At 47.2% G+C, this 25,242-nt stretch overlaps 5 protein-coding genes across 5 annotated transcripts; 2 read left to right on the forward strand and 3 right to left on the reverse strand.

Moving 5' to 3' along the window:
* Positions 1-145: 145 nt before the first annotated feature.
* F4813DRAFT_370771 (DnaJ-domain-containing protein) lies at positions 146-2,510 on the reverse strand. Its single transcript, XM_049244562.1, has 4 exons — positions 2,104-2,510; positions 1,975-2,033; positions 827-1,909; positions 146-764 (listed from the first exon to the last, which is right to left on the reverse strand). Exons 1-4 carry the CDS (start codon positions 2,150-2,152, stop codon positions 672-674), a joined length of 1,284 nt encoding a protein of 427 aa, XP_049096394.1. The 5' UTR covers positions 2,153-2,510; the 3' UTR covers positions 146-671.
* A 1,491-nt stretch (positions 2,511-4,001) lies between these two features.
* F4813DRAFT_398960 (uncharacterized protein) lies at positions 4,002-4,978 on the forward strand (the record flags this gene model as incomplete). The annotated part of the gene is made up of 4 exons (XM_049248111.1): positions 4,002-4,290; positions 4,354-4,389; positions 4,465-4,664; positions 4,727-4,978. The coding sequence occupies 4 exons, from the start codon at positions 4,002-4,004 to the stop codon at positions 4,784-4,786; spliced, it is 585 nt and encodes a 194-aa protein (XP_049096395.1). The 3' UTR covers positions 4,787-4,978.
* A 171-nt stretch (positions 4,979-5,149) lies between these two features.
* Positions 5,150-7,351, reverse strand: F4813DRAFT_370773 (FAD/NAD(P)-binding domain-containing protein). Its single transcript, XM_049244563.1, has 2 exons — positions 7,245-7,351; positions 5,150-7,196 (listed from the first exon to the last, which is right to left on the reverse strand). The coding sequence occupies exon 2, from the start codon at positions 6,930-6,932 to the stop codon at positions 5,367-5,369; it is 1,566 nt and encodes a 521-aa protein (XP_049096396.1). The 5' UTR covers positions 6,933-7,196; positions 7,245-7,351; the 3' UTR covers positions 5,150-5,366.
* A 169-nt stretch (positions 7,352-7,520) lies between these two features.
* Positions 7,521-10,193, forward strand: F4813DRAFT_208580 (FAD binding domain-containing protein). Its single transcript, XM_049239629.1, has 5 exons — positions 7,521-8,580; positions 8,657-9,547; positions 9,614-9,779; positions 9,853-9,969; positions 10,029-10,193. The coding sequence occupies exons 1-5, from the start codon at positions 8,062-8,064 to the stop codon at positions 10,109-10,111; spliced, it is 1,776 nt and encodes a 591-aa protein (XP_049096397.1). The 5' UTR covers positions 7,521-8,061; the 3' UTR covers positions 10,112-10,193.
* An 81-nt stretch (positions 10,194-10,274) lies between these two features.
* On the reverse strand, positions 10,275-25,181 carry F4813DRAFT_392682 (midasin; the record flags this gene model as incomplete). The annotated part of the gene is made up of 2 exons (XM_049247311.1): positions 10,275-17,519; positions 17,571-25,181. The coding sequence occupies 2 exons, from the start codon at positions 25,179-25,181 to the stop codon at positions 10,275-10,277; spliced, it is 14,856 nt and encodes a 4,951-aa protein (XP_049096398.1).
* Between the last annotated feature and the right edge of the window lie 61 nt (positions 25,182-25,242).

The following is a 25,242-nucleotide window of genomic DNA, read 5'->3' on the forward strand; positions in this document are numbered from 1 at the left end:
AGCCACTAGCCACCTGAATCATTCACCCTCTTTCAGCCCCAAGTGGCTTACCTACTCTAATAGGTCCACCAGGTAGGTACCTAGGTTAGGTAGGTATGTAGGTACGGATTACATGGAGGTTACGTATCCAAGTACCCAATTAAACCAGTGCGTAAAGTCAAGAATTCCAACTCTCTATCTCAAGGCTACCTACATTAGATAGGTAGGTACCTAGGTACGAAATTAATTCCATTTTGTTTAAGTAATCTTTCACTTCAGTTCAACTCAACTTCACTTATTTCTTATCACCTCTTAATATAATACTGCCTTTATTTCAGGGCCTACTAATTACCACGACAGCAATATACCACCCAGAGATGGATGTCTGGTCTATACAAGCTACTGAGTATCTAAGGTAGGAGACTACCTACCTATCTAACAAGAAACTCCACCTAGCCAGAATTCATAATTGCTATTAGAAAGGTCGAAAGGAGATATGCCGTTAATTCTCCTAGGAAAGAAACCCTACCTGGATTTTTCTTGCCACCATCTATCCTATTTCCACTCCTCTCCATAACTCGGTTATGCAACTAAATCGAATGATGGAGGAATACATATGCCTCATCGTAACTTTGACCCGCATTCACGTTGTTTCCAGTCTTCACCAATCGAAGCTCATGTCTCATAATTCATTACTGCTGGGCACATTGTGCTTGTCCGCCGGCCTCGTCATCGTCATCCTCCCACCCATCTCCGAATCGCGGATCCCCAGAGTTGGCACCCATCTAATACAAAGTCAGTATAAGTATATTCTACTCTTGTCGGCAATTCATGGAGTACGACATACCTCATCAATATCCGCATCGTCTTCGTATGCAACATCATCAATCTCCTCGGCTTTGATCTCCGGTGGCGGGCCAGGTAGTAGCTTCTGAAGAGATTCGTACGCTGCATCGTCCTTGAGCCATCCGTCCTCGGGAAACTCGATCTTAACTACAAGGTATAGATCACCTTTGGAATCTCCCCGTTTCACCGGCATTCCTTCTCCTTCCACCTTGAGTACTTGTCCTGGGTGTAGGACCTTTCCTCGAGGATGGTTGATATGGATACCTCGGCCATCAAGATGCTGGACGACAACACGAGAAAACCCACATAGGGCCTCAGCAACAGTAATATCCAGGTCAGCAGAAAGATCGTTACCGATCCGATTGAATACCTCGTGGGGTTCTTCGTCAAGAACGAACACGAGGTTGCCAGGGGTCTGGTCGGGGCTCTGGTCAGCTTCGCCCTCCAGCACGATGCGCTCCCCTTGGCGCGAGCCACGAGGAATATAGATCTCTAGCGGTTTCGTCTCCAGGACGGTCCGCTTGCCTTTACACTTCTTGCATCGATCTTTCTCTTTGAAGTAGTTGCCAGAGCCTTGACACCTATCACATACGGCGGATTCACGAGTGACCAGACCAGGGCCGACTTGTCGGAAGGCCTCTACCATACCATGTCCCTTACAGCGATCGCATTGTTGGGCCTTGACCTTTTCTTTGCCGCCAGTTCCCTTGCAAGTCCCACAGATGACGTTCTTGTTGGCTGCGAATTTAACAGTCTTGCCCTTGTAGAGATCCTCCAAACTGACGGAGTACTTGGACTCCTCGTCGGCGCCGCGCCTGGGCCTTCTGGGTCCTCCTCCGGGACCTCCCATGCCACCGCCCACTCCCATGCCAAACATCTGAGCGAGTATATCGTTGATATCTACTTCTTCGCCCATGCCCCCTCCCCTTGATGGGTCGAAGGCTGCCATGCCATGCTTGTCGTATAAGGCACGCTTTTCCTCATCTCGAAGAATCTCGTAGGCTTGAGTAACCGACTTGAACTTGGCTTCAGACTCTACTCGTTGGTCTTCAGGAACTTTATCGGGGTGATGTTGGAGTGCGAGCTAGAATATGACAATTCAGTCAGTACGTCACGCGCGAAGTCAAGACAGACGCGGGGGTTCCTCACCTTCCGGTAAGCCTTCTTTATGTCATTTTGGCTCGCAGTCTTGTCAACTCCGAGAAGCTCTGGAGTTGTTGAGTCAGCAATCAAATTCTGCGCATGTAAAGTCGTGATATAAGCAAGCAGACAACTTACCGTACAAATCGACATCGTCGCTACCGGCACCCGGACCAGGTGACGCCATTGTAAAAAGTAGTAACGGGAATGAAGCAGATAGGCAGCCTTATGTTTTCTTTGCAGAGAAAATGGCTGTAGAGGTAAAGTGGGTTGGTTCTTGAAGTAGGAAAATATTTGGCGGGGCAGTTTTTGAGGAACCCTTGGACCTTGGACCTTGGACCTTGGACCTTGGACCTTGGACCTTGGACCTTGGATCTTGGACCCTTTGGATAACGACACTAGAGGTGGATGCGCAACCGGTGTATCTAGTCTTGATACGGACTGGGGCGACTTATCCTTGACTAGCTTGGAGGGTTTTCTAAAATGTGCTAAGAAATCTCAGATTTAATTAGCTCTTGTTCTAAGGAAAGAAATTTACAAGGCTGAGTTGTTGTAGACTGCAGGTACGTACGACTTTTACCTTTTACCTTTCGGTACCCCACCCCACATCCTCTTAGGCTAGGTACATACAAGACTTACCTACGTAATTTCTAAGCGCCCTGACATAGGTATTTTGTATATTATGTAAGTACGTCCTTTGTCCTTTGAAATGTACAACTGCCGACCATAATACATCATTAACTAAGATCCTTGCTTCATATATTAAGTACGGAACTTTTCATACGAGTAAAGAACACATTTCCCATTCATATTCATATAAATGAGAAACCATATCAGCAAACGTATTTTCAACGGTTCATCGTGCTGCTAGTCATTACCAAAAGCTGCATGATTTTGAAACTTTGCGCCTCTATCGCGTCCCGCCAATGTAACCCAACAAATCAGACTTTGCCGATAATGCAGTGCCTATCCACTAGCACGAAATAGAAATAGCGCAGCGCAGACATCAGTACGATAAGGCTTGATAAGATAATATGTCTGGTCTTCTTCTAGCAACTTTAAAAGCTATCTGAAGACTTGGGAGGTTCACGGCTATATTACTATGAAATATAGCGCTATAAATTTCTCATACATATACATTCTACAACGAGCGAATGGTAGTTAAGCTTCCCAGATAAAGCTAATGCCGGCCTAATCCCCCTGAGTCAAGACACAAACAACCAATAATGAAATTTATGTGAAGTGAAGTTATCACGGATCCAGCCGCCTCAGTTGACTTTCAGCTTGTATTATAATCAATCCTTTCTCGTTATATCCCTTAACTAGGTTACTCCCTTGTAATTCTCCAGTTGATCACTTTACTTTTCTATGTTGGGGTCATACAACTCAGCCGTAACAGGACTTCCTTGAGGGTAATAGCTACTATCTCGTGCATTGTGAATTTCTCAGCTGTGAAAATGATATTTTAAGCCTTCGGCTACCCGGAACCTGGAGTTTGTGAATTTAACCCTCAATAACTACCCTTCAAAACCTCATATATAATTTCTTCAGTTGAAAAGTTAAACCACTAAAAGATGTTCTCATGGAATTTACAGTATAACTAACCAACATATATAAATTAAATAACTTAGGTATTTATTCACAACTTAAAACTATAGAAAATATATATATTAAACCCCCTTTTTATAAAGATGTAATATAGCAAATAGCAAATGACTAGCGTACCATATTCTCGACGGTCATATAAAGGAAGAAGCACAAGCTTTCGAAAAAAAAAATTTCACTCTCACCTTGCGCGTTAGGACCAGTACGTATGTCTATGAACCTGGCCGCTGACGTATCTATGTTTGTTTTTCTATAAGTATATGTTTAACCTTGAAGTGAACAATTAGTTATGTATGCTATAGAATCATGCATTTTCCTCTGGTAGCAAACCCGGTTTTTGCGCCTTTTATATTCGACCTTCCAGTTGTAAGTCTCTCCCAACTTCTTCTTTCATTTCTGTTTCCACCAAACTCCACCCTTCGGTCTACACGATGCAGTCTTCAGCCCCATCTCTTCCACATCGGTCCCATTCAGGAAAACACGTGATTCTACGCCAGGCTGCTTCTCAAGCAGGCATTGACAATATCGTGCTAAACCTCATGGAACTTGATTTCAAAAAGGCTTTCGACTTCATCAGAGAGAAGCTTAGCCCCGAGTTTGTACAAGAATATTGGCTTGTTTCTGTAGTGGATGCTTCTAGGTGCTGCTATAACGAGTATGGCAACGTTTCTGTGTATTGGTTCTGTATCAAGTTCCTTGATACGCTTTGGTGCTTGCTTTGTATGTGAATTATATAACCGGTTCCCTGCGATCTCTACCGCCGGCTAACAGACGAGCGACTAGTTGGTAGAACTGCTGGGCCTTCCCCCTGGTACTATCGTAAGTAGCCCCCAGCCTTGTAACACATCCTTGACTATTAGAGCAATTATTAATTATTAATCCGGTTTGCCGCAGTACTTGATGGACTTAGCATGTTCCATGGTGCTGCCGATGAAATGATCGACGTCCTCGATCTCAATCGTAAAATTTTCGACAACCCGAATGATGCTAATATCATTATGCACCGAGAACTTGGCCAATTGATATTTCCCATCAAAATCGCGATGCCGGAGAACATCACTTTGACACCATCGACGGGAAATTCCAAGCGTTCAGTAACAGCCCACCATTCACAACTACCTTGTTCTTCAGTTCACAGGCTAATAATCTAAGACAGGCAGCAGATGATCTTGACCAACCACAAACCAAAACCAAGCGCTCATCCAAAGACAACTAGCAATGGGACTTGAAGAATATGAATCATACAAAGGTGTTCGGGGAGAAATGCAACTGATATTTTGGAGGCAATGGGTTTGATTCCGATGGTTGAAATATAATATATTACGAGTATGTAGGGGCCGGTCCGGGAAGCGTACTACTTTCTGACAGAAAGTTCTTACTCATGACCGATTCATTTCTTGTATTGGACATTAGTAGCTACTCGAATGTTGTATGGAGGTATATAAAGCTCCAAGCACTAGGATGACTTCACGTTTTTATTATGCCTCGACAGTTCTCGTGGTACATTTTCTCGTATCCCTTGAAGTATTCATTAGGTAGTCGATCATTACTTCAATATATCTATCTCCGAAACGTTGAGGTATAATATGTGCCATAGATAAATACTGAATTAATCTAACCTAGAGGTTTCGTCTACTAGTAACAGCCTGATATCATACAACTCATAAAATCTATGCTAGTCCCGAACAAATCCGTTCCCCAGGTCTAATGTTTCTACAATACTGTTAAAAGGAGAGATGCGGGTGTATAATATAATGAAAAAAAGAATAAAAGGGGCCAGTCTCCCCAGAGGTTTCCTAGAACCTAGAAATATCCCGCCCGAATATCCACGACATAGCCCAATAAAACGGGACAGTGATCTTGTTCCTGATGCTCATGCTTCGCGTCAGATACGCAGTACGCCATAGCACCCAGGCCATCCAGCCCTTCAACTCGTCGGCGCTGCTCTGGTGAATAGCCGTCCAGCTGCCGAGATAGGTCATGGTGCCCCAATTGCGGAACTTGAAGGGTTTCTGATCCACGTCGCCCTTGTTCAACCTCCTAGCGAGATGCGCTGCTTGCTGGCTGGCAACTTGCGCCGTAGCGGGTAGGCTCATCCCCGAGATCACCGTGCAATCGCCGACACTGTAAACATCGGGTAGCAGTGCGGCCTTTTGCTCCTGAGTAGGGACCGAGTCCGATGCGGCAGCATGCGGAATCATGTTCACGCGGAGGTTTGCGTCTGTGATGATGCCGCCCGTCTTTGAGTCCTTCTGTAGCTGCATATCAACCTCTGAGCCCGGCATTTTAAAGATCTTGCTCTCCAATTTCTGGATGAGTGGGTTCTGCATCAGCCCTGTGCTCCATACCACGATGCCAGCACCGATCTCCTTTTCGCCGCACTCCTTGATCTTTAGTTTTAGACAACCCTCACAGTCCTCATCAGGCCGGATTCGTGTTAAGTGGTGTTCTGTCTTCACTTTGATGCCCTCGCGGTTGAACCTGTCCATAGCATAGTCGGCCAGGGTCTTGTCGAACATCGGGAGCACTTTCGGTGCTACATCGTACACAGTAATGCTGACGAATTTCATCAAGTCCGGGTAGGTTTTCGTTAGATCGTCTCGTACTAAGTCGTGTAGCTCGGCAGCATACTCTATGCCGGTTGGTCCGCCCCCTACAATCGCGAAATGGAGTAGCTTCTTCCTGTCTTCGTCGGATGTAATTGGGAGCGCCGCCTTTTCGAAGTTCTGCAGCACCTTCATCCGGATCTTCCTGGCGTCGCCGATATCCCGTAAGAAATTAGCGTGCTCTCGCACACCTTCGATGCCGAACGTCTGACTGTACGAACCAACGGCAATAACGAGTTTGTCATACTCGACGTCGAACAGGGCCCCTTTATCGGCACTGTCGGGACGATGCTTAATAGCCAGCCGGGTCCTTGAAGCGATATCGTCTGACGTATTAGCCTCTACGCGGATAACTTTATGCGCAAAGTCGATATCGTCGGCCCACCCCTGGTGAAACTGATCTAGACCGAGTCTCCTGACAGGTTCTGTGACAGCACGGAATTCTAGAGTGCCGACCGCGGTACCTGCAAGTAAAGGAGTAAAGACGAAGTATGATCGAGGAGAAATCATGATACGCTCATATTTCTTAGGGTCGAGACTGCGAGCGAAGCCATAGCCAGCCCATCCGGAACCCAGAATCACCACTCGCTCCTTTTTACGGCCATTTTGGGTGGTGGTGCTGGCTTTCCGCAAGCCGCGGGGAATGTATTGTAGATGATGATCGATTCCAGGAGGGTTCGATAACGCAACTGAGCTTCTGGTCAGCAAACGATGACTTGCCCTAACGGTATTACTCATTGAAGGTGTCGTTGCCATGATGGGTTACCCATACACGAGATAGCAGAGAATTGTTCTCGATCAAGTCTGGATCCGGTGACCTTGACAACTCCGATGCCTCGTATAAAACATATAATTCGAAGATGAAAACATGTTGATATATAAAAAGTGTAAAAGTGACGTCTAGATGACGAAAATAACACGGCCCGATGTAATCCACTTTGCGTCTTTTCTTATTCTCACCGACAGCGCCAGCTTACTTACTTAGGGTGAGGCTAAAAAAAGGCGCCCCTGACTCACCACCTATTTTATTTTAGTATCCTGTTTGGCCGGGCTTATTAAGGCTAGTACCTGCAGTAACCGACGAAGCCGGGTTGGCCGGTCGCACGGGTTACCCCCCTTTCGGGATTTATTCTTGGGCTTCGGGGATTAAGTGGGGCCCCTCTGTTCCGACCGGCCCATATTAAAAATAAAGATGAAGAGGTTTCGGTGCACTTGATCTATACTTTTTCGACTATCCAATTGAAATCGCTGCTTTAATCAGACGTGCAAGTTCCAAGTATCTTGGCATTAAGTATTTTATTGTTAAGAAATTATCATGTAAATCTATCTCATATATAGTTCCTAGTTACATTAATTATCTACTTTAACTAACACGACTAGAGCAAAGTATGCCCCCAAGACGTATGGCCATAAACTCCCGTAACTTAAGCTAGAGCTATAGCAATATTCTTTCCATATTTTCTAGATCCACCTCGTGAAATATCGCTTGACCATAAGCTAAGAATCAGTGGCGCCGACCGAAGTCCAGCCGCCACGGAGATAAACAGCTTTCGGATACAATTCCGAGGTAGCAGATTATCATTTGAATCCCGAAACTCTACAACTTGTAAATAGGTAAGTATAAACACGCCAACAGTCTAGCAGATAGGTAACATGTCTCGTGGATTGAGTAAGGCATAGTTGCGGGTTGAAGATAACCCTCACACGGCAAATGAACATTCTTGTATTGCGCTCTCGCGGCCGTCTCCCCCGCATTTCATGCAGGCGTCAGTCCTGTCTCCGTCTTGTATCCGTTGACGTTTAAACATGTATTCTATCTATCTATCTATAGGCAATATAATATCATTAATCCAGACGCATTAGATTACTAGCTCTCATATCCACCATGGAAGACCAAGCAGACGTACTCATATGCGGTGGCGGTTCCGCCGGTCTATGTGCCGGAGTCTGGCTCGCCCGCTGCGGTATCCGTTTCCGGATCCTAGAACAACGGGACGGGCCGCTCGAAAGGGGGCAAGCCGACGGAGTTCAGTGCCGAACGACGGAAATATTCGAGAGCTTCGGACTTTCCGATACTCTTCTCAATGAAGCCTACCATGCCTCCGAGCTAGCATTCTGGGCTCCGGAAGATGGTGGCACCGAAATCAGGCGCACGCATTATGCTGCTGATAGGTTGCCCGGCGTAAGCCATCTACCGCACGTCCTCCTCGGCCAGGCTAGGATGAACGAATTACTCACGAACGAGATGGAGAGTGTGGCAGGAAGGTCGTGCGTCGAGTATGGTTGCGGGGTCTTGAGCGTAGAGGTTGATAGCGAGAATGCGTGGGATCCCGATGCATATTGCGTTACTGTGGGAGTGTTGAAAGATGGGACGGAGCGGAAATACCGTACGAAATACGTTCTAGTAAGAAATCATCCCTCTCTGTTATGTAGGCAATTGTGCCATCGGCGTTTCTTGTAGCCCCTAACGCACATACCAGGGCAGTGACGGAGCTCACAGCGCTATCCGGAAATCGCTTGGCTTTAAGATGGTCGGCGATACGAGTGATTCAGTCTGGGGAGTGATGGATATCTATCCCCGAACCAACTTCCCTGACATCCGCAAGAAAGCCATGATCCAGTCGGGAGCAGGTAACCTGATCATCATACCCCGAGAAGGGGATCTGCTAGTTCGCTTCTACATCGAGCTGAAGGGTGCAGTTGCAAAAGACGTCACGCTAGAAGAGCTTCACGAAAAGCTCCGGCTGATTCTTCGTCCGTACGATCTGGAAGTAGCCGAAACAGCATGGTGGTCTGCCTATTCTATTGGCCAACGCCTTGCCGACCACTTCCAGAAAGATTACCGCGTATTTCTAAGCGGCGACGCCTGCCATACTCACTCTCCCAAAGCGGGACAAGGGATGAATGTCAGTTTACAGGATGGCTATAACATCGGGTGGAAGTTAGCGGCTGTCATCCGAGGACAAGCCAAGCCGGAGTTACTTGAGACGTATGTCTCAGAACGACAGAAGACCGCTGCGGAACTGATCGAGTTTGATCGGACCTGGACCAAGCTCTTCTCATCTACCTATCGTAAGGAGCACGGTATTACGCCAGAGCAGTTCCACGATAAGTTCCTCTTGTCTGCTCAGTACACCGCGGGCCAAGCTGTCAATTACAACGACTCTATAATAGTTTCTGCAAAGACCAGTGAAGCTTCCTTGGCCACCGGCTTAACCGTCGGGATGAGACTCCCGAGTGTTCCAGTAATCCGCTTCGCCGATGCTCGCGTAATGCAACTGGTCCGATTCTTACCGGCCCAATCCCGGTGGCATGTCTTAGTGTTTCCCGGGGATATACGCGATTCTAGAATTATAACGCGGTTACAGAATGTTCGTATATGCCCCTATTCAACACTGTGATTAATTAGAAAGTAAAGCACTAACTAGCGTGTGTAGTTTTCATCCGGCTTACAGAAGATTATCGATGCCTTCACGCCGCCAGACGTCGACCGTGATGCAGTCATCAACCCTATACTCGTGTTCTCATCAGGACGTACAGAAGTTGAACTAGACCGTATCCCTCCTGTTTTCACACCTATCGTAAGCAAATGGAAGATGAAGTGTAAGCGAATACCCTCTACACCCCAAGGACTATATTACTAGATACTAATTGATACTAATTAATACACGCATAGCTCTCACTAAAGTCTTCTCCGACGACGATGGATACAACTCGCCATCTGGACACGCGTATGAAGTATATGGGATAGATCCTAACCGAGGTGCGGTAATCATTGTTCGACCAGATCACTGTAAGTGATTATTCACATCTATTCAATCTTAGTATAAGTGCTCATGCTACACTACCTAGATATATCCAAGATTTGCTCATTAGAAGACGTTGACGCCATAATGTCATTTTTCGACGGATTTATGAAACAGAAAGTAGTTTAACTGAAGAAAATATCTGTATATATTGTAAACACCTATCAACACGTAGCCCAAGCGGACTAATCACCCCTTTTTTTATTTTCACAAATCCCCAACTCCTGAACTCCCCAGCACGAACATTAACGCCAGCATTATACCATACTATAACACAACCAACCAACCATACCTACGAATTAACCTCCGCAAACCACGTCCTTAGCAGTCCCGCCAACGCTCCAGGGAGATCTTCGAGGTTGTGCACGATGAGATAGTACTGGAACGGGAACGTGTCGAGGTAGTACTCGGTGCGGATCTCGTCGTTACCCATGAATCGGACCTTCTTGAGATTGACGACGCTCTGCTTGTCCTTGTCTTTACCAGATGCAGTGTCGTCCATGATGATAAACACAATCATGATGCGCTCCTCCATAGCCTCGCGCAGCAGCACGCGGATGTGTTCGTGGGCCGCTGAGGGTGTCAGTCCGTCCGAGAGGATGAGCGCTAACTGCCACAGGTCCTCGGAGCCTCGGCTAGTGCTTTGGGCGCGTGCGAGCCGGAAACGTTCGATTGTCTGCTTGATGAGGAGTTCGATGTTTGTGTAGTCCTGTTGGAATGTGAACTTCTGAAGCACCTTGGCGCCGGCGTCGTGAGAGGCAAACGGCTCGGTGAAGTCGTGAGCCATGAAAGTGTTCGCGCCAAAGCCTAGAACGCCGATCTGGCCCACTTCCAACATCGTAAGAGCTCGTGAGACCATGACGAGGGACTCGAGCGCTAGTTCGCCGGAGCTGGACTCGCCCATACTCTTGCTGTCGTCGACACAGAGTAGGATCTGGTAAGAGCGTTTGGTCGGGATGGCCCTGCGCATCCAAATCTTGTCCCTCTTGTAGCTAGAAGCGATGTAAGGAATTATTCGCTTTATATTGAGACGCTTTCCTGTTCGATAAGATCCAGACAATTTTGTCGACTGAGATGGAGTCAGAATAAGACGTAATTGAGAAGTTAGAGATAGTGATAGCGGGTGAGTTTTGCTTTGAAATGAGGTCCATTGCTGCATGGTTTCGTCAAAGTCTCTTAGATCTAAGCTTGGCTCTGATAGATGAGTTATCGACAACTGCGTAGAAGTCTCTTCGATCTCTTCCTCCACCTCCTCTAAAGGCTCCTCTCCGTCCATCGGAGGTGTTGTATCTCGATTGTAAGCGCCTTGGTGAGTTGATACTCCACTAGGTCTTTCTTCCTTCTGTGCATCTTGCTGGTCTTGCTGGTCCTGGGGCTCTGGAATATCCATCTTATCCGTGTCTACATCATTCGTCTCGGTCTCATCTTCTGGAATAATTCGATTGTCTGCAGCTTGGTCGTCCTCGTCAATTGCCATCGATTCATCAATCTGCTGTTTTTGTTCTTCATTTGAGGTGCCCATTGCCTGAGCATCTGCAGCAGACTCGTCGTTTTGGATGTGTTGGAACTCCCGGATTGTTGATTCCGGTTCAGCATTTGCCGATTGTTCTTGTGGCTCTTGTTCCTGAGCTTCTTTGATCTCTTGCTGTTGCCTGTGCCACTTCTCCAGAGCATCCCCAAGTGCCTTGAAAGGTTGACTAGTCGATGAATCCTTGGTATCATCAAGCTCTGTCTGAGAAGGTTGCTCTTGAGTTTTCGAGACGCTTCCCTTCTTACCAGCCGATGCGTCCTGATCCGCTGCATTCTCGCCCATTTCCCCATCCTCTCGCTGGGCAGCATTACTTTCAGCATTATCAGCCTCTTCGATCTGGTTTGGATCCAGGTCCTGTCCGCCTCCCTTCACGTCACTTGGCGCAGCATCCTCGTTGGCTGCATTGGCTTCATCATTAGATGGCAACTGAGCCATTTCCTGCTCTTCTGTTTGTGTATCCGGTTCCTCTGCTTGTTCGTCTTCTTGGATCTTAGCTTCTTCGTCCTGATCCGCGTTCTCGTCCATTTCTTCATTATCATTACCGGCGTCTGGAGGCGCCATGTCCATCTCCACATCCTCGTTCGTCTCGCTTTCCTGGTCACTCATCTGCTTGTCTTTCTGTTCTTCCTGGTCCACGTCTGAGAGCTTATCTAGATCATCGTCACTTATTGAGGACATTGAATCGTTATCGTTCCCATCGATGTTCATGTCGTCAGGCAATGCCAAGGTGTCCTGCTCTTGGACATTTTGGTCCTGCATATTCGCTTCATCCTGCTGCTGGATATCTTCGTCCTCTTCCGCGGCAGGATTCTCATCAGGATTTTCATCTCCTTGGCTACCATCTTCTCCTTCCTCGACTTCCTGTGTATCTGGCTGTGCTTCGGCAGCGACTTGTTCGTCCTTCTTCTTCTGTCCTTTCGCGTCTTCTCCTTTCTGGTCCTTCTCTGCATCATCCTCATTCTCCCCATCCCACATCTTCTCGTCGACTGCAGAGGGATCTAGGTCGTCTACTTCACCGGCTTCCTCATCCATTTCATCCCCATTTTCATCATCGTCGCCAGATTTGGATCCTTTTTCATCGTCGTCACCGCCGTCTACGCTTTCGACGTCGCCTTGGAACTCCTGATCAGCCATGTCAACAGCATCCTTTTCGTCTTCCATTTCCTGTTTAGACTCTTGATTTTTCTCCTGTGCTAATTCGGACAGGTCTTCATCGGGCTGGATATCCTTGCTGATATCCTCGGCGCCCTCACCTTCTCCGAGACCTGTGCCACTTTCAAGCTCCCCAGTCTCTCCGGATTTTTCGTCCGACTTCTCTTGAGGAGTGCAGAAGCCTTGGGAGGCGAGCTGGGTAAAACTCTTGCTTAATTTGTAGCCAAGCTTGCAAGTGTTTCTATGGACACGCGCGAATGACCCGATCATCTGGTTACAAGTAACTTGATATTGGTCTACTATCGGTGCCACAATTGCCATCAGGGCCGTTGAGATTTGGTTAACGGAGGGGTCAGTCAAATTGACCTGGGCGAAAAGTGTTAGAAGCTCTGTTATGCTTCTTTCGACTTTATCTATACGTAGAACTTTTAGGGAATCAGCCATAACCTCGCCATACTTTATCAGCCATCCGGCTTCCTCTTGCGAAACAGGCAACTTGATCATTGTCTTATTGAGCTGCTCAATAGTGACAAGAATACTATCGCAAAGGTTCTTAGAGGCATCAAGAATAACTTCGATTTGTTTAGTTTCCATAATCGAAATAGATATCGGCTGCTCATCCACAGCAGTCCATAGCTTGATTTGCTCCAGTAGGAATGCCAATACTGGCCATCGTCGGCACCCGTCATCTATCTCATTCCGGAATTGATTAAGAGACGAACGGATCTTGGCTTCTAATTGGGACCTTGCAGGTGAGGTAAGGTTGTTGGGTAATATAGGAAGTGATTTCCATTCGGAAGACCAATTCGTAAATTCAACCAACCTGCCATCAAGCTGTCGGAGAAGCTCCTTATGGTCCAAATTCCCGAACTTTGCGTGTAGCTCGACAAGATGTCTTCCCACTTTGATAATTTGGACAAGCCAAGCACAGACTCTCTCGCAATTAGCAGATAACGATCCGACTTTGATTTTATCGCTTCCCCGCAAATTGCTAACGGAGCGGATATGCTTCGAAGAGGATGTCAGTGCGCCGTGAAGTTTCAGCGCTTTTGCCAATCCACGTCTTTGATTCAGCGCAACATGAAGTATGCCTTCAAGGAATCCAATACTTCTGTCAACCTCTGCTATAGTCAGATCATCCGAGTGCTCGTTGTATGCACGTCGGACCCGAGGTGTGAGGTCAAGCATCTTGTGGAAGTAGTAATCAGTGCTCTTGAATTCCTCGAAGGCCTGCGAAGCGAGTGTGTCTGACGTAGCAAGTACTGTAGAAAGCGCATCTTGCTGGGAGAGAACATCAGTACCGAGATTATACTGAATTCCCATTTGCCTAGCGCCCTTCAAAGTCTCCGCAAATAGTTTTCGTTTACGCGACTTCAAATGCTTAACCAATGCCTTGTTTTCTTCAGTGAGAGTGCTAGGGGTCTCCTTGCGAAGTTCAGCGGCAGATTCCTCGAGATTGGATAGGAAAGAGTTAATTGCTTCGCCGGCATCGAGAGCAGACTCTGGAATACGGCTCAGCCTACTCATGATGCCTGTCGTTCTCTGGGTATTCGCTAACCTCCGGTACTCGTCTTCCCAACTAGGAATGCTTTCAGAGCACAGCTTAATTGCGGTTTTGTCGATTGGCATAATTTCCGTTTTAATCTCAGTTGTAGCGGCCTCGTCGAGTACCTCATCTGGTAGACCACCATCAATAATTGGCTTCATAGGCTGGCCGAGTGTTTCTCTGAACTTCTTCACAATCCTAAAAAGTTTATGGTGTGACTTCCGTGCGCTTTCTCGCAGCGCGACGATATTAGTATCCTTCCAGCTCGCCAAAAGAAGAACGTCTTTCATCTGCTTCTCTAGAGGACTCCTGCCAACACGTATTAAGTCCTCTGCGGTCTTATTATACCGAGAGTAGAAGCTAATAAAATTATGGAGGCCATCCTGAATGATTGACATCGACGGGTAATCCAAAGTGATCAGCTCAACTTGTTTGTAAAGTTGCTTCAGGAGGCCAAGGCGACTAGCAAATTGCCCTACGGGCGCCGAAGAGAAATACGTTTCTAGCTCCCTCAATAGACCAGAGACATGTTGCGAAAGATCCTCTCCATCCTGGGCTAGAGTTAGCGGCGCAGCGATGATGGCTTGGTAAGCGATGAACCACCAGGAACTAGCATCCTCTTCGCTCTTCTTAACTTCCATGTCAAACAGCTTTCCCCATGTTGAGAGTTCCAGGCGGCGCCAACTAACAAGTAAGTCCGTCAGTCTGTTGTATAGCGGTAACACGCCGTAAGTTTTGCTTGCCCAGCCGCCAAATTGCCATTCGTACACGAAGGCATGTAACTGCTCGACTTTCGGTATCGTGCTAGCGAGAGGGTCTGAATGTCCAAGTTGTAAAATTTTATCACAAGATAACACAATATCGATCAGTGGCTGCAGATGGCCAATTTCGTCGACTTGTCGAAGTTGCTGGAATCGGGCGCGGATTTCATTGACCAAACCAACAAGCTTCCGTGTCTCGGCAAGATTCCGGTCTGTGTAGAAGCTGTATTCAGCTGAGCTGATGTTAGAACCTATTTCTTGCATCCTCTCATCTAGGGACAAGAGCACGACTGGAAGCAAATTCCGATCTTCTATCGAAGGATCAATGTCTGCCGAGATTTTTCGGGCGAAGTTCTTGTTCAGGCTGATTATGCTTTCGGCAGCTTCTTGAGGTGAGAGGAATATTTCCTTATGCAATTGTGATAGTCTAATAGCCAGTGCGCGAGCATCGCCGATTTTAGGGGCATCCCTCTGTTCAAATTCGTTGTCTTCATCGAAGCTCGGGAATAGCTCATCGAACGCTTCTTGTTCTGCTGCCTCTTCCTCGCTAAAGCCACCTCGATAGCGATACCAGCTCTTCTTCGATTGCTCGGCTTTTTTATCAGCATCAAGCTTCAGAGCCCACTGGTCATATAATGAGTGAATTGCCTGAAAGGTTCCTTGTTTGACTCTATCAAGTCCACTCAAGCCCTCTACAGCAACTACCATGCGGGTATAGCAGAGAAACTCTAAGCTCTGAGATGGATCTGGTTGTATAACTGGGGCGTCTGGTTTTCCGCCAAGGAGAGGGGCAAGCTCGAGTAATGTTTTGGACGGATGATTGCTGCTAATAACTTTCGGTCCTGCCTGTCGTCCCAAGTATAATCCAATCTCTAGGCAATGGATCATATTTATAACAGGGGACACTATGTCTTCGTATGCACGGTATTTCTCATGTTTCAGGCGGTCTGCTATCCTTGATATATTTTCTCGGATGACATCGAGCTGTTGTGTGGCAGAGCCTGAACCAGAGCAATGCTGAAGAACAAGCACGCTCAGATCGATTTTGAGAACCACCCTCAGCAGATTATTGAATTCAGTTTGAATATTGGCGAGTTGGTCATTCGCGGGGCGATAAACAGCTTGTACCGAGGTGGGAGGAGGCCCGACTGCGGCAATTTCCTCTTCCAGGAGTTCGCATCGTAGATTTGTAGACTGGCCCGTCTGGAACTTTTCGAATTGTCGCACCAGTTCTAGTTCATAGTTCAAGGCCTGTAGGCGGTATTGGTAGCCTTCGAGCCCTAAGGTTGATTTTAACTGGGGGTCGTATGCCTTGTCAGGGACGAAGAGGTTAATCAGAGCTACAGAAAATTGAACCCAGGCATTTGCAAGATGAGTGCGCCTTGTGTGTCTAGACCCGCTTCTAGACGCAATTAGGAATGCAAGAGAGGGAACCAAATGACGCTTGTCAATCTTGGAATACTTATCTTGGCCAGTCAGCATCACATTCGGAATAAATTGATCGATGTTGAAGAAGAGTTTGTTTTCTTGGCCTCCAATCGCAAAGAAATTAGATACGTCCAATCCTTCTGGCGTGTTCAGAGCCGAAGTGAATTCGATAACCAGGGCAGGGTTATAGATGGCCAACACATCTACCATAAGGTGCCAAAGCACTTCGCTAAGCTTGCCGAGACGGTCAGCAGTGAGCGCTTCCGCGTCTGTACAAACTTGTTTTGCTAAGATTGGCAGTTCTGCTTCGAGTGAAGCCAAAGAACCAAGACCTGCTGAATCGACGGTCTCAAGCTTGGATATGATTCGAGCTGATAAGACATCATCCCAGTGCTGCTGTTCAATATTATTGCTAGCGAGACTTTCAATTGATAACATGAGCTTTGACGTAGTAGAAGCACTGGCGGTGCGCATTTGGGTAACAAGAGGGAGGCTAGATAATAAGACCATACCCCCGGAAGTTTGTAGGAGGTCTGTCCGGCATGACATGCTATCGAGTAAAGTGATCTGCCTCATGGTCTCAAATTCGGCAGCCATGAATGGAGACGTTACTATGCTATTGTCGCCTAGTTTGTTAACCAATTGGTCAATCTCGGTCGTTAGTGTTCCCAAGAGTTCTTCCACTTTCGGTTGCCCCAGCCTGATGAGTTGGTATACTTTAACAAAAGACCCCATTATGTTAGCAAGATCTGGCAATGTAGTTGTAGACTTCCATTTCACCGAGTCAAATTGCGCGGCTAGTCGTTCCATACGGCGAATGTTGTCTAGAAGTAATTCATCCTTGATCGGAATAGGCCGCAATCCCTCCCAGAGAATTTCCATGCTCAAGCCTGTAGACAGAGTAAACCCAGAAACGAAGGAATCGTCCATCATCTTAAGAATACCTGAGGCGAGTTCACGCATCCTGTTATCCGCGCCATGGGAAATGTAACCGGACAGCATATCGGAGAAAAGGCTCAGATAAGCTTGGAACCCTGCTTCAGTAAAGCGTGGTGCAGTAAGGAACTTGACTGCTATCCACCAATTGTTCATAATATCCCGACAGAAGTACGCCCGATCCTAATACCATTAGCATATGTATAACTAACCATTTAGCAGATCAATACTTACTCTCCAGGAATTTGTATTAAACATATTAGGACGGATAAAACAGTAAAGGATATTGAGGACGTTATTAAGGAACCTGAACGCTCCCACAGTTGAATCCTTTGACACAGCGGCAACACTATTAGCAATGCATGATCTCTGAAGACGATTCAATTCAGACACCCGGAAGCCCTTGCCGTTGGGGTTCTCCGAAGACAGTCGCCTCATAGCTTCGGCAATGTCCACAAAGCGGTCATAGCATGCTGCTAACCAGAATGGAAGCTGGGGAAAGCCACCTTGAAGACATGAAATGATCGTTGAATTTTGTAGCGGGTAGAGCGGCTGCATATCTTCAAAACCAGGTGCGATAGTCTTAGCCAACGGGGCATATAATTGACGGATCGTAGTAAGAATATCAACCATGACTTCCGAATTAAGAAACGAGCCTATCGTCTGCTTAGTACCATCAAAGTCCAACTGCCCACCTCTGAAACGACGTTCCGCAACCTCTCTTCGTTGTAACAGTGGCATATCTCGCGGCTGCCAATCAAACGGGGTATACTTTTTCAACAACGGCAAGTCGTCGAAGGATAGCGCATCTATAGCCACATCGAATATAGGTGATTTGTTCTCGATGTCGAAGGATAAAGCTGCAGATTGCAATTCGTATCTCTTCAAACTTGACTCTACCTCCGCAACATGACTCCTCCAGAAGGGCGCGGCTGAGTTGTGAGGCTCGATGTAAATCTCGATAGCACGATTCCTCATCGCCCGCGAGAGTTCTCCATAACGAGGATCGACGGTCAAAAACACTCTAAAATCAGGATGAGGCTTGATAATCCTCGGTTCGCCATTTGGACCACAGTGTTCGTTGATAACCAGATTGCCGCCTGGTTCAAGTAAGGAATTCAATCGGTCAAGAACAGAGGCGCTGCAGAGGTTCGCATTGTCAAGAACCAACCAATCTCCGTTCTGAAGGGCTTTAACAATGATGCCGTCCAGCCATTCAAACTTGGGGTTTGAAATGCTTATAGAACGCTGGAGGATCTCGCGCACATTAGAGAGCGTTATTGCCAAGTCTGAATTTTCCGGGATTTGAGCCAAGAGATTTCCGATGCAGTCCAGCAGCGATTGAGGTACGCCGGCCTGGCTCGTCAAAGACCCAAGAACGTTTAATAAATCGACTGCCGACCCCAGTGTGCCTTCGACTAGAGTGCTCGCCGTCGAGATTTGTAAAGTTTCCCGCAGTTCTCGCAACGCAGCGTTAATATCACGCACAGGGTCGGATTGCTCAAAGCCTCCAACAAGATCCATAGCATCTATATCAGCGTTCATCGGAAATGTGATAAGTGACTTCCCACACGAAGCGGCAACATGCTGTAAGAGCATCGACTTTCCGCATCCTGAGGATCCGACAAGAATGCATGGAATATTCTGGTTAATGCATATTAGAAGAGATTCCATCTCCATGAGCCGGGGGACAACATCCATGCTGGGGAATTGTGACGGCTGTAAGAGCTTGTTCCGCCGCACCAACGCGAGCCCAACTTGAAGTAACGACGAATTCATGTTGTGGTATAACTGATGACCCTTTGGTGGCGCCTCGAATGTCTCCGTAAAAAGCGTATCTACCTCCAGTCTATCCCTTTCTGTTCGGAAGCGTTGTCGGATTGCAATATTTAAGAAGTCGTCGACCTTACCAGTACTCAGTAAAGGATCCGATGATGTAAGCAAGTGTAGCCATCGCAGAGTATCACGAAGATTGAATTCCCACGGACTACCTTGGGATCCGAAAGTCTTCTCAACCAATATGCGTGTCTCGAGATTAGATATAAAGTTGATCATTTTTCGAACAGTCTCAGGGGCTACTGTAGGGAAGTTGTGCTCAGCAATAAGTAGGAGATCCTCTTCGCTGAATACATCAGCATATACCACGATGAAGCGGTTGACAAAGGAACTAGGCAGTCCTTTCCTTCCTCCACCTTGGTGGTGTGGATTTTGAGCTGCGAAGAGACGAAAGTCGGGGTGCTTCTTGAAGACTTGGTCAAGTTCCGAGACATAAACCTCTCCTCGATGATCAAGGCACGCATTGAGACCTTCAAGAACGGATTGAGAAGCCAGATTCATTTCATCCAGAAGTACCCACTCTCCGTTCTGCATAGCGCGAAGAAACGGTGCATCTCTCCATGCGAAGTGACCAGCCTCAGCTCCCTCGATAGGAACATCGGTTCCGAATAGATCCATTAAGTCAGTTTGGTCAGAAAGATTTATTCTTGTCAAAGGTCGACCGCATGCTCGCGCAAGGGCGCTGACTAGTGTCGTTTTTCCTACACCTGGACTGCCCTCCAAAAGAATAGGTTTTTGGACTTGAAGGGCACGAATGATTCTCATTGCGTTGAGCTTCGTGGTAGGGGCATGTAAGGCGAACCCTGCTTCAAAATTCTCGTTGGCTACACGCTTAATAGAAAAGTCGCCGATTCGCAGTTCTTCAGGTCTCACGGTAAGTTCAAGGGGCGCCCGATATATCGTGGTTGCATCGCAGCCAAGAAGCTCGCTCAACTTGTCCAGACATTTTTGTCGCTGCGTGTCCATGTTCTTGGGGTCTATCGCGATCAAGGCAGACGGGTTCGCACCCAAAGTATCAATGAAAACTGTTGCCGCTCCATGGACTACAGATGCTTCTGCATTTAGAGTGGTGCTCTCGTTAACGAATTTGACCCAAACCAGGATGTCTCTTATTGAAAAAGCAGTTGAAGCCGTGGATCGGAAGTTCTGTCCAAACCAGTAAGAGAATTGGACGATTGCAGTAGAAGCTGGCTGAAGCTCAGGTTTGAGCTTCGATAACACAATTTGAAGTACGTCTTCGTTCCCTGACAGAGGAGGCACCCATATTTCAGTAAATCGGTTCCTTAATGCTGGCGAAAGTTCTTTCTTGCCAAAATCACCACCTGGATTCATGGTCGCCAGGAACTGGAAGCCGTCAGAAGCCTTAATAAACGAATCGTCAATCCCCTTTTCGGCAAGGAGCAAGGTACGCTGAGGCTCGAGGACAGAGTTCAGTCTCTCTAGGACGGAATCATCCGCCAACGATATTTCGTCAAGAAGGAAAAACTGGCCATCTCGCATCGCGTGGACTAGACTTCCATCTGCCCATTCAAAGAGAGCTTTGCTCTTGACTTCATTATCAGAGATTCTTCGCTGCAAATCTACGGGTACCCTCGACAGGATCGATTTATCAAGAGCGTGATACTTCTCCAGCAAGAGTTCTACGCCGCCTTCTGCCATTTGCCCAAGTTCCCGCAGAACTGTGACGAGGTCTTGAGATAATACATCTATAACAGCGCCCCGGTTCCTGATTGGTCGTTGGGATCCGATGAGGTCGCCCGTTTCTGTATTTTGATGCGCATTGACCATATGCAATTCTTTGCCAAGGGACTCAGCAAGGAGTTGGCATACGGTAGTTTTACCACAACCAGTTTCTCCGACAAGCAGTACTGGCTCGTTATTGCGAAGTGCGCTTGCAACTAGAACATACAGACGGCGCATGGCGTGGGTCCAGACAACGCCCTGGCCATTATCTGGAGGCTGCACTTTCAAATATGGCGATCTGTGGATATCATAGAGCTGTTCTTGGTCGATCTTGACTTTAAAAACTATCTCAATGACTTTCTTAACAGCCAGTCTCTCTTCCTCATTTCGGACACGTTCGGCAAGGAGCATAAACCCATTGGCCACGATTTCCTCTCGAGTTTCGGCTCCTCTTAAAGCCCATCTAAATAGATCTCTCAATGTCGCAAAACTATCCTTGTTCTCAAATAGACGGCTCGTCTGTCGCAATCTTGAAAGCTCCTTATACACGTTGACAATCCTCTTGCAGTCAGAAGGCGCAGTGTATAAACTGCGCTTCTGTAGAATGATCTCGAGTTCATCTTCAGGGATGTCATCAAAATGGAGTTCGAGGAATCGGTTCCGAAAAGCTCGTGAAAGCACCTTTCGGCCTCCGTATAAGCCAGGCGGGTTTTGAGTTGCAAACAACATGAAATTTTCATGCGGCCGAACAACTTCCTGGGTTTCAGGAATAAGAAGTTCGCGATTATCGTCAAGGAGACGATTTAGCGCCTCTAGAACATCAGTAGGCGCGAGGTTGAGTTCGTCAAGTACAATCCAGTGTCCCTGTCGGAGAGCTTGTACCAGCAACCCTTCTTGAAACCGTAACTTTCCTTCAGCATCAGAGATATAGGTTCCGAGGTACTCCTGAAGATCTGTATGCTCGTGGTTATTGATTCGCACGAACTTGTTGCCGCTGAAATTTGCAAGATATTCGATCATACTGGTCTTGCCTGCTGACGTAGGACCTTGGATGAGAATTGGGAAACGTCTAGTTGAAGTAGCTCTCACCAGGTTCAAGAGGTTGCGCTCGATGTAAGGCGTGATAATATAGTCAGTTCGCTCAATAGGAGTTTCTTCTCCCCGAAGTAACCAATACTGTCGATCCTTATTCCTGTTCATAAACTTGACGTATTGTTTTCCATCATCAGGATATCTTGGTGGCTGCGAGAGTAGTGACCTAGCGCCACCATATCTATCGAGGAGATGGTGGTGGATCAATGGCACGAGCGTCTCTTCGGACGCTCTATCCAATAGTGTGAGGAAACCCATTGAGAACCCCTCATATAAAGCTCGTCGAAGACCATAAAACGGAGCGACATCATTCACGTAACTCAAGACACGAGTCAGTGTTCGTAAACTGAAGTGAGGTACTTCATTAGCGCCGTCAACCAAACGTTTCTCTTCTGCGCGCGTCTTAGTGTTCAGATATAATCTGGCAATATCATCTGCGGCCTGATCATCTTTGACACTCTTCCCACTTAGATAAGCCCTGATTATTATTAGAAGGTCTTTTAAGTCCTTGTCTGGGCTGCTGACGTAGAATTCCGTGAAGCGTGATCTCAGTCCAGGGGGAAGGTCACGCTTGCCAATATCTGTGGCTGGATTCATGGCTCCGAATATACGGAAGTCCGGATGCGCTTTAACACGCTCTATATCGCCAGTTTCCGATAGCAGGATTGAAGGCTCCTCATTAGGTCCGGAAGTAAGTAGATCAGCTATGCTCTCCAACGTATCGGGCGATGCGAGGTTAATTTCATCCAGTAAAACCCAATCTCCATTTCGTACGGCCTTGACAATATTACCCTCCACAAATGAAAAAGCGAAACTGCCTGAGCCTCCCGAGATTTGGATATCGAACTGCTCCAGACTCCGAGAAAACGCCTCCCAACGCGGCCTCAGGTCGAGTAACGACTGCAGCCTCGACTCTACTTTACGTCTCTTGACAACAGGTTGCCCATCAGAATGACCACCGTTAGGGGCATTGGCTTGGATCTGAAGTTGGCTCACAATCTTATTGAACATAGTCGGTGCTTCCCGCCACAGCTTCGATACCTTTGTCCATTGGCCTTTCGCAGCACACTTGCCGATCTGTTCCAGATATTTCTGGTTCTTCGACGCGGAGATTCCCGTCGAAGCAAATAGGTCCTCGAACTCTTCTTTCAGGGGGATGGCAAGACTCCGGGCATTCACCGGCTTAAAGCCACCTAAGAGATCACCAGCTTCGCTTTGCTGGGACAGATTCACAGCCACAAGCTTATGACCAAGAGACTCGGCCAATTGTTGGATAACAGTCGTCTTTCCAATACCAGTCTCGCCTACGAGAAGCACGGGCTCGCGCAGTTTGACAGCCATTGATATTTGTTCGAGTAGCCTCCTAGAGTGACTAGTGCACGCGAAAGGTTTTCTTGACTTGATCACTCTATTAGCATGTTTTCTTCTAGTCAGCATGACTCTTCCGACTTTGAAACTACTAGGGCTTTCCTCTATCTGTGGTACATGAACTTTGAGATAGTGTTCTGTAAGTTGTTGCGAAAGATGCATTTCCTCGGCAATGCAGCTGACAAGAGTAGCTCTTGCTTCCGGCTTGGAAAGGTTGCCACAAAAGCAATCAACCGCGTCCATGAACATCCAGTCTCTTGTTGTCTCGCTTATGGGCTCGTCGCCAAGCTTGCAGCCTGAGGCTACGAGGGTTTCGTTAAGGCGGCGGCACCATTTCAAGACATCCCTAGGCGTGACGGAACGCTCTACTATGCTCCGCCCGGAGTTGCTCACATGCGGGAGACTGGATAGATGGCAAAGACGCCTATAGACTGACATAATCATCGGAGTATATTTGTGTAGTAGATGGTAACTTCCGACGATGATGTACTCCAGCTCAACTGGTGGAGGCATCTTTACGCTGGACAGATTCCAAAATCGCTGGCCTAGTATACTGGGGAGATTTTCCTGCCCATTCATTCCTCGTGTTGTCCGAACGGTCGCAAACAGTCGAAAACTGCTCGGAGCCTCTACCGTCTCACCACGACTAGGGATAAGCAACTTGCCATGCTCCACTAAGGGTAGCAGAGTACTCATAACCTCATTCGGCGCTCTGTCCAAATCCTCGATTAGAACCCAGCGTCCTTCGTGAACAGCTGTTGTGAGAACACCTGGCCTCCATGAAAAGGAACCAGGTTTGGAGCCTGTGGAGTATAGGCCAATGAGCATTTTAGCATCTGTTTGTTCATTCAGATGCAAAGTTACCATGCTCGACTCCATCTTAAGTTCGCGGGCAAGCTCATGTACTATATATGTCTTCCCAGATCCGGGCAATCCATGCAAAAGTATCGGCCCCAATCGCTGGAGATTCTGTGCGAGGTTTTGCAGGTTAGTTAAGGTAGTAGGAGTTTGCACCAACCTAGACATTGCACGGGATGGGCCATTCGGTCGGGGAAGGATCGTCGTATTGTACTGAATAACTATGTCCTCGAGTGCCTGGGGGTGGAACTGCTCTCCTTTATAGTTTCCAAGTTTGGCATGTATCTTCTGTCGAGATTTATCCCATTCTTCTGCTCGTTGACGCTCAACTAATGAGAGAAAAGTGTAGTCAACTTGGACTCCGTCGAAATCTCCAACTAGAGACTCTTCATGTTTAATATGCTGGCGGATAAGCGCCTCCAAGTTAAAATCGGAAGCATTGAGCTGGCAACAGAACACTCTAATAGCAAGATACCTGACGGAGGCATGACCGTGCTTAAATAGATGTTGTATTCTGGAAGGTAGAACTAATTGGCTGAAGGTTTTCTTGTCAAAATTCAAGAGTCTCCAGAGAGCAAGTAAAATATGTTGTAAGTCATGTATAGCAAAGTTCTCGGTAGGTCGCGTGTTGAGTGAGTTGATTCCGAAGGTGTGTAGTTCAGAACCGAGTCTATAAGAGGTTTCTCCAATATACCGTTCCAGGAAAACGGATAGGTATGGCGCAAACGGGAGGATTCTCGCAAAAGATGCGATAATAGGATCTTCTTGTCCTTGATCTCGTGGTCTTATCAGCCATCTTGCGCATATCTCGGAAATCTCGCTCTCAAAATGGGTAAATATAAGTCCAGTAAATCTAGGAATCAGTGCCGCCGTAGCTATAGCATCGAGAAAATGTGCAGGGGTGAGACCATCGCGAATTACTTCCAATAAATCAGGCGGTAATTGGGCTAGCAACTCTTTATGAGTTAAGAGCTGCTCCCTCTGTGCGCTTACATCGACAGTCGGCATGGCTGCTGTAAAAATGCCGAAATCGTGTTGCGCGCGTTTGTAAGTCGATTATTCGTTTTCT

Source organism: Daldinia decipiens, assembly GCF_022478715.1.
Source record: "Daldinia decipiens strain CBS 113046 unplaced genomic scaffold F4813scaffold_37, whole genome shotgun sequence".
Taxonomy (NCBI): domain Eukaryota; kingdom Fungi; phylum Ascomycota; class Sordariomycetes; order Xylariales; family Hypoxylaceae; genus Daldinia; species Daldinia decipiens.

Excerpts from the sequence above, each read along its gene's own strand:
- F4813DRAFT_370771 (XM_049244562.1), bottom strand. The coding sequence starts at position 2,152 with ATGGCGTCACCTGGTCCGGGTGCCGGTAGCGACGATGTCGATTTGTAC. Across the intron at positions 2,034-2,103 it reads CGACGATGTCGATTTGTACG|AGCTTCTCGGAGTTGACAAG; the intron begins GTAAGTTGTCTG and ends CAACAACTCCAG. Across the intron at positions 765-826 it reads ACGATGCGGATATTGATGAG|ATGGGTGCCAACTCTGGGGA; the intron begins GTATGTCGTACT and ends ACTTTGTATTAG.
- F4813DRAFT_370773 (XM_049244563.1), bottom strand. The coding sequence starts at position 6,932 with ATGGCAACGACACCTTCAATGAGTAATACCGTTAGGGCAAGTCATCGT.
- F4813DRAFT_208580 (XM_049239629.1), top strand. The coding sequence starts at position 8,062 with ATGGAAGACCAAGCAGACGTACTCATATGCGGTGGCGGTTCCGCCGGT. Across the intron at positions 8,581-8,656 it reads ACCGTACGAAATACGTTCTA|GGCAGTGACGGAGCTCACAG; the intron begins GTAAGAAATCAT and ends CGCACATACCAG. Across the intron at positions 9,548-9,613 it reads TTATAACGCGGTTACAGAAT|TTTTCATCCGGCTTACAGAA; the intron begins GTTCGTATATGC and ends TAGCGTGTGTAG.